This window comes from Drosophila miranda (assembly GCF_003369915.1).
Source record: "Drosophila miranda strain MSH22 chromosome Y unlocalized genomic scaffold, D.miranda_PacBio2.1 Contig_Y4_pilon, whole genome shotgun sequence".
Lineage (NCBI taxonomy): Eukaryota > Metazoa > Arthropoda > Insecta > Diptera > Drosophilidae > Drosophila > Drosophila miranda.
Window position 1 is genome coordinate 1103668 of NW_022881636.1, and position 7196 is coordinate 1110863.

Consider the following 7196-nt stretch of genomic DNA (forward strand, 5'->3'; position numbering starts at 1 on the left):
AAATTGTGCCAGCGAGCGGAGCTCATGTAAAGTGGAAAATTAAATATAAAAATGTAAATTCCTCTCAGAGTCGTAGTGAGAAGTGTCGAACAAAATATTCTAAAACTGTATTTAGCACGCGAGTGTTCTCAAGTAAGTTCACACATATTTAAAGTGAAAAATTTCGCATTTGCCGCACACACGAACACACGCACGCACACACAAACGCCGGTTTTGTGAACTCACTTGACGAAAAGAAAGAGCGAGAAGAAAAAAGTTGCCAAATCAAAATTGTCACCGAGCCGAAGTCCGTTGAGCCCAAGGTCAGCACCAAGGAGGCGCAGTGCCAGTCATCGGACTGCGAGACTTCCCAGCAGGAGCCGGTCTCGCAAGTAAGCAGCCCGAAGGGCGCCCGTGTGGGGATCTTCAATGCCGAGTACTTCTTGTCGCGTGCTCAGATGAACGATAAAATCAACAACATCTTGCGCTCGCCCACCAAGCCGCACAACGGGGTGCGCCAGCGCTCCGTCTACACCAACAACCCATTGCCGGTAAGTGAAATTCCAAGCAACGTGAAAGTTTCTTCAATTTTCAGACATTTTGTTTTACAAAACTGCCGCATCATCGCGCTAGCAGGGTATCAACAGCGAGCTAACAGCCGCCGCAGTCTTAACAGCTCGGCAAGAGCAGCATTGCCACATCACCTCATTGCCCTCTCCTGTTATTTCAGACCTTCTTATTTTCCGTCTCGCTCTTTTCCACCATTGCTCTCTTACTTTTCGACTTTAATATTCGAATTTTCCTTCTCTATTCCCCCCCTCTTCTCTTCTCTTCTAATACTATTCAAAATAGTTTGGTTAATTTCTATAAAAATCAAATGCAAATTGGGAAAAACGCACACACGTATGTAAATACATATATGTATGTATGTATGTATATGCATGCGTTAACAGGATGTCGACAGAATGTTAGCAACAGTTGCAAAGTCATTCGATTTCTGCGCTGCTGACACTTTCTCTCGTATCTGTCGTTTTCTCTCCTGCCGGTATTCAATTATTTTCTGGCACTTTCACTTCCTCACCTCTTCATTTCCTTCCGGATCTAACTTCCGCTACTACCTCTCGCCTTCTCATCCCCCCACCCTTAGCAAGCAAGCTTGCGTGTCGGCATGACTGGGGGGCAGCTGTCCCAACGCATGAGCAACATCTCGCTGTCCTCCGGCACGGACTCCGTGGGCCACATGGATCGCGGCAGCAGCTCCAGTCTCGCTAGCAGCGCCACCGTTGGCACCAACACCATCACCAGCGGAATTTCCAAGGAGTGCGCCAATTACCCCGTCGGCAGTCATTCGGCCCGTCCATACGTCCAACTGCCGGGCATACACATTTCCAACCCTCCCAGGGGGGCCAGGGAATATGCAGGAAATAGACGCTGGCAAAATGGCGCACAACGGCAAGGCACTCACAGGGCGCTACAATGCCACGCCCACCTATGGCTTCGACAGCGAGCAGAACTACTGCCTGGTAAGAGGCTCCTGCATATCTGTAAATCTAGCCGATTCTATGCTCAATCTCAGAATTCCCAACAGTTGCCGTCTCCAATGCCCCCTCCACCATACGCCTTGGCACGCGTGAGCAGCACACGCAACTTCGAGCTCGAGAACCACACACCGCCGGCATGTCCCGGCTCTGGACCCATTGCCATGACGAACGGCACCATCCAGTTGCGCCTCCGCGATGGCGTGCGGTGAGTGTGGACGCCCCCAGCCCCTTGGCTCTTCTTTAAGACCGACCCCTAATGTTAATACCTTTCTTTGCATGGGGCAGCATTGACATGACTCTGGACAAGGCGGTGCGCGTGCTCAATCAGCGCAGCATGGTGGCAGTTGCTCTATCACGCAACTGCAGCAACTTGGCTTTGATCCACCCCAATGGACGCATCTTGCAGAGCGGCGCTAAAGTCGAAATAGTCACCTACGACGGCATGAAGGGCAATAACTTTGAGTGAGTGGGAATGGCCCTTACCCCAACGTGGCATATTTGAATCCTTTGAATTATCTTCCCATTAAAGTCGCTATGCCAAGATGTGGTACAAGGGTGTGAGCTTCACCAGCGAGGCGTGCGCTCTCATCTACCTGGTGGACACAGCCGGGACGCGCACCACAACCGACACTTTCACCGATCTGACCAAGGACTACACCCTGGCAGTGTTCTATGAGTGAGTCCCCCGGCCAATTGCATCGCTTCTTATTTGGCTAATTTCGATTTAATTCCCGAACTTCTCGCAGCGACTCGCGGCATGGTCCCTGTTATATGGCTGAAGCCCATGACGTGATTGCCAATTCAGCTTACACCTGTACCGAGGATGGCACTGAGATCTATGACATAAACGGATTTCGCATCACCCAGGCAGCCGATGGCCTGGTGAAGGTCACTCGTGTGGACAACAAGTGCTTGATTCGCACCAGTCCCGGCAATGGATCGGCCACTTTGACCACACCTTGCATCCATTGCACTGCCTCTCTGGGCAAGACCTCGCATCTGTTTGTTCGGTGAGTGTCAAACCGATGCTCTCAACCTCCCCCTCCCCCTCCCCCTCGCCCGTCATCCTGCTCTGCTAACTTCCGTTCTGTTCTGTCCTTTGTAGTCGCAATGAGAAGCGCATGCACTTCGATGGATCCTGTTTCATTGTACGCAACGCCGGACACTCCCCCGGCTTCAATGAGAACAACCTGCTCATTGTCTACTGAGCGGCGTTCGTAGTCCGGAGATAGAAACGGCGCAGTGGTAGCCCATCCCACACGCATACACTCACACATGTCAACACATTTCACCTGGAACACATACATAGACACCTACAGCAGCACACTTGAGGGACCTTGACGTGGAGAGAGGGATTCAGTTAGGATCCCGGAATTTAGGAATATCAAAATCAATTTGGGAAATAAGTTAGAAAGCAAATATGTTCGTACAAAAACCAGCACCACACCACACCACACACACACACCTCAGCGAAGGAACTCAGCCCAGTCCTATCTGGGTTCCGATTGCTCGACATGGGCGCAACACAACCACACCACCAACCCCAGGGAATACTAGTTGTCTTTCGTTTACCATTGCCTACATATATATCATGCCGTATATATGCGTGTATTACTAGTTGTTATTGCAAATCGGGAGCGCTTTCCTGCTTCCCCAAATCAGTTGGCCAAATCAGACCGATCTCAAGCTGAAGCGGAACCAATCAGAGCCGAATCGCATCGAACAGGGCCGTGCCAGCGTTTTGTGTTCTAAAAAAGAAACATCGTTTTTCAACTCGTTTCCATTTCGGCTTTTTCAGTTCTTCTAAATTGTTTCTTTTACGCAGTTCAGTTCTAAATTTTGTTTGATAGACTTTAAAAATGGCAAAACTCAAGAAAAAAAAGTTTAAAGAAATATCTCCCAAAAAAAAATTTACAAAATTATGCACAGTTGGTGCGTCTGATTAAGCAACGTGTATTCAACAATTATAGTAGATCAGAGGACTAGTTCTCTTGGGCGTTACGTTTAGGCAACGTAACGCCAGTGCCGATACATTATTTCTAAGCTACCAGTTCTTTCAATGCAATCCAATAATGTTCATCCACACCCGTAGCATACAGACACTCAAACACGTAACCCATAATCACACACACCGCACACTCTTTACAAGAGGCAAAAGAAAGTGAATTATTTGCAAGTGGCACAGCGCCAGCCACAGTTAAAACAGCCACAGGACACACATGAAAGATAGAACAGATCCTGTGAAAGGTAGAAAGAGTTTATTAAATTAACCCCAATTGTAATTTGATTAAAAGACACGTCCTGTGAGGAGGACAATGAAAGAAACCACCATACAAACACAAAACATAGGCTTAATATATACATAAATACGATGGGATGTCCAATTATAATACAAAGTTAAGCCCAGTGTGAAAAACCGGGATTAGCCTTACGTCAATCTCCAACACCTAAATTTTCTATCATGTAAAGAGAAATTCATGTGCCCCAAAATCAATACTATGGAAGTATAATAAATTTAAAATGAAATCTGTTCATTCAATAAATTAATTTATTCCTACAAAAGAATGGTGGAGCAATGGAGCTCGTTTCGTTTCCTACCCTCCATCCTTTGCTAATTTCTTGGTGGAAAGAAAATGTCGACTGCCTCCTGCCCCGTGCCTTTATGTGTTCGAGTATTTATGTACCTTCTGTCATACATGGCCGGGGGTATCGTAAATTTACAACAAAATTGTTTTATGTCCCCACTCCATGGGCCCTCCTGGCCCCCCTCAGGCGGAGCTTGGCGTTTACGCCGTCACCTGAAGGGCCATCAGGAGTTGGACAATTTCAGGCCCTAGACGACAGTTTGGTTCGGTTTCCCATCTTTAAGAGCACTTGGAATTTAATCATTTAAATTTCTGCGAGGATTTCCAAGAAAATAAATTTGAATATCTGCCGCTATAGAGTTTATATTTAAATCCGATTTAATGTAAAAGCGGATTACGCTCTTCCATTTTGAAGGACTTCGGATAAGCCCTATCTTCGGAGACATCGGGATATGGAAGACCTTTTTGATCTCCAAAAACCAAGCTTCGCGGGGATAAAAATATTTCGTTGAATTTTTAATCGCACATTTACGACACAGCTGTTTTTATTTTATCGTAGCGTGACAACCCTGGGCGGCCAGTGTGTACACTCTTTTGGACTACAATATTGTTTGTCTTGCTGTTGACAGCGGTAAATTAGGCAAATGGAAGGAAAAGTACATTGATATTTAATTAGTAAAATGTCTTGAGCCTTGTCGTTACCTGCCAACAAATCCAAATGCACATGGATATCGGATCGACTGTCATGCAGACTAAGGTTAGGTTAGGTTGAGGCGGCTGCAGGGCTCGCTCGGAACCCGTCACACTTAGGCCGGTTTCGGCCCGTTGTGATACCGCATAGGATCATTTCCTTCCTGCGTTGTGAGACTTCCTGTCAGCAATTATCCCATCCAGATGCTCTCACAAAGTTCGCTATCCTCCTGGGACATAGTTTGGACATCTCTGAGATGTCGTGTAGAAAGGCTGAGCCCAGGTGCTGTAGCCTTCTTCTGCTGAGAGCTGGGCAGGAGCAGAACAGATGTTCCACTGTCTCCTCCTCTTCCTCGTCTCTACAGCTGCGACAAAAATCGTTATGTGGGGCCCCAGCCTGTTAGCGTGGGTGCCTATTAGCCAGTGTCCCGTGAGGGAACGTGTGACTACGCTGCACCTTTTCCTGCTTAACTAGAGGAGCTCGGAGGTGCGCTTCATGTCCATGGTCGGCCATGTTTGCCGAGTTGTGCGACATCGTGGCACTGTTTGCCACATATCGTTGTTTAGTCGCTTGTATTGCTCCCTTATAATGAGCTTACAGGTGGCCATTGGCATACAGATATCCTCCTTGTCTTGAAGAAGGGGGATTTTAGTGCCAGATCTGGCCAGCTCGTCCGCTATACAGTTGCCCTCGATGTCCGGGTGCCCCGGGACCCAAATCAGGCTAATAGCAAATTGCTGAGCCATCTCGTGCAGAGATTTGCGGCAGTCTGCCACGGTGGCCGAGTTCGAGGAAATCGCGCTTAGCGATTTGATCGCAGCCTGGCTGTCGCTATAAATGTTTAGCTTGGTTGCCGTGACGGCAGCCGCTTGTAGGCAGTCTAGAGCCTCCCTGATTGCTATGACTTCCGCTTGAAAGACACTGCAATGATCTGGGAGTCTGAAGGAATGCCTTATGCTTAGCTGTTCAGAGTAGATTCCCCCTCCGACTCTGTCGTCCAGCTTTGATCCATCTGTGAAGATGTTTATGGCCCCATCTGGGCCTGGGAGTCCCTCGAGCCATTCGTCTCTGTGAGGGATGATTGTGTCGAAGGGAGTGTCTGTGTACTCTCTTGGAACTTGGTAGTCTGTTTTTGAGGGGACGGTACTGCTATTATTTAATATGGCTGAGTGACTTATGCACTGTGTCACCCATTGATCTGAGTCTCTTAGACGTATTGCTGCTGCTTCTGCCCGTTCCTTTCCTGCGAGGTCAAGGCTCTGTAGGCATAGGATGGCATTTAGCGCATCATTTGGGGTGGTGCGAAGAGCTCCGCTGATGCATAGGGCGGCAGTCCGCTGGACTTTGCCCAGTTGCTTGGTGATCGCCCTTTTTGATAGGGCCGGCCACCACACCGTAACTCCGTAGAGTAGTATTGGTCTAACTATAGCTTGATATATCCATTGGACTATGCTTGGGATCATACCCCATCTTAGCCCAATAGCTTTTTTGCATGTGTAGAGTGCAGTCATTGCCTTCTTCACTCTGTCTTTGACATTCAGGTTCCAGCTAAGCTTCTTGTCAATTACCAACCCTAAGTAACTGGCACTGTCGCTAAAGGAGAGCCTGCATCCTTGTAGTATTGGAGGGTTGAGGGGCGGGACCTTGTATTTATTTGTGAATAGTACGAGTTCCGTTTTTGAGGGATTTACTCCCAGACCGCGCGATTCTGTCCAATCCGACAGTTGCGCTAGCTTTGTGGACATTAAGTCGCACAGTGTTTGGGGGTATTGCAGCCCCCCCCTTCTAGGTCACATAGAATCTTGTTGACTGCTATGTTCCACAGAAGAGGAGACAGGACACCACCTTGCGGGGTGCCTCTGTTGACATACCTTGACTGGGCGGACGATCCCATCGATGATGTCACCGGCCTGCATGTGAGCAATTGATCAATGAGCATCACCAAGTGACGGTCCACCCCCAGGTCAGTCAGGGCTTCTGTAATGGCGCCCGGTACAACGTTGTTGAAAGCTCCCACAATATCGAGAAAGGCTATGAGTGAGTACTCTTTGTGATGCAGAGATTTCTCTACCGCTGAGATCACTTCATGAAGAGCCGTTTCCGTGGATTTTCCTTTCCGGTAGGCATGCTGTGCGCCTGACAGCAACTGAGGGTGTATAGTTGTCCTCAGTTGCAGCCCGACGAGTCTCTCAAAGGTTTTGAGGAGGAAGGACGATAGGCTGATTGGTCTAAAGTCTTTTGCAGCTGAGTGCGAGGCTTTCCCAGCTTTGGGAATGAAGACTATCTTTGCCTTAAGCCATGTTCGCGGGATTGTACCCACAGCCAGTATCTTCCTGAAGATACCTTGTAGCCAGTTGATGGCCGTATCCCCGGCCTTCTGAAGTTGGGCCGGGATTACCT

General features: G+C 48.3%; 1 protein-coding gene across 1 annotated transcript; it reads left to right on the forward strand.

Annotated features, from left to right (window-relative positions):
• Positions 1–248: 248 nt before the first annotated feature.
• Positions 249–1898, forward strand: LOC117194906. The gene is made up of 4 exons (XM_033399371.1): positions 249–530; positions 1127–1502; positions 1568–1725; positions 1806–1898. The coding sequence occupies exons 1-4, from the start codon at positions 438–440 to the stop codon at positions 1809–1811; spliced, it is 633 nt and encodes a 210-aa protein (XP_033255262.1). The 5' UTR covers positions 249–437; the 3' UTR covers positions 1812–1898.
• Positions 1899–7196: the final 5298 nt, after the last annotated feature.

What these genes read in the sequence shown, in the direction of transcription:
- LOC117194906 (XM_033399371.1), top strand. Translation starts at nt 438, where the DNA reads ATGAACGATAAAATCAACAACATCTTGCGCTCGCCCACCAAGCCGCAC. An exon ending in ACACCAACAACCCATTGCCG is followed by an intron (nt 531 to 1,126) that starts GTAAGTGAAATT and finishes CCCCACCCTTAG; the next exon opens with CAAGCAAGCTTGCGTGTCGG. An exon ending in GCGAGCAGAACTACTGCCTG is followed by an intron (nt 1,503 to 1,567) that starts GTAAGAGGCTCC and finishes AATTCCCAACAG; the next exon opens with TTGCCGTCTCCAATGCCCCC.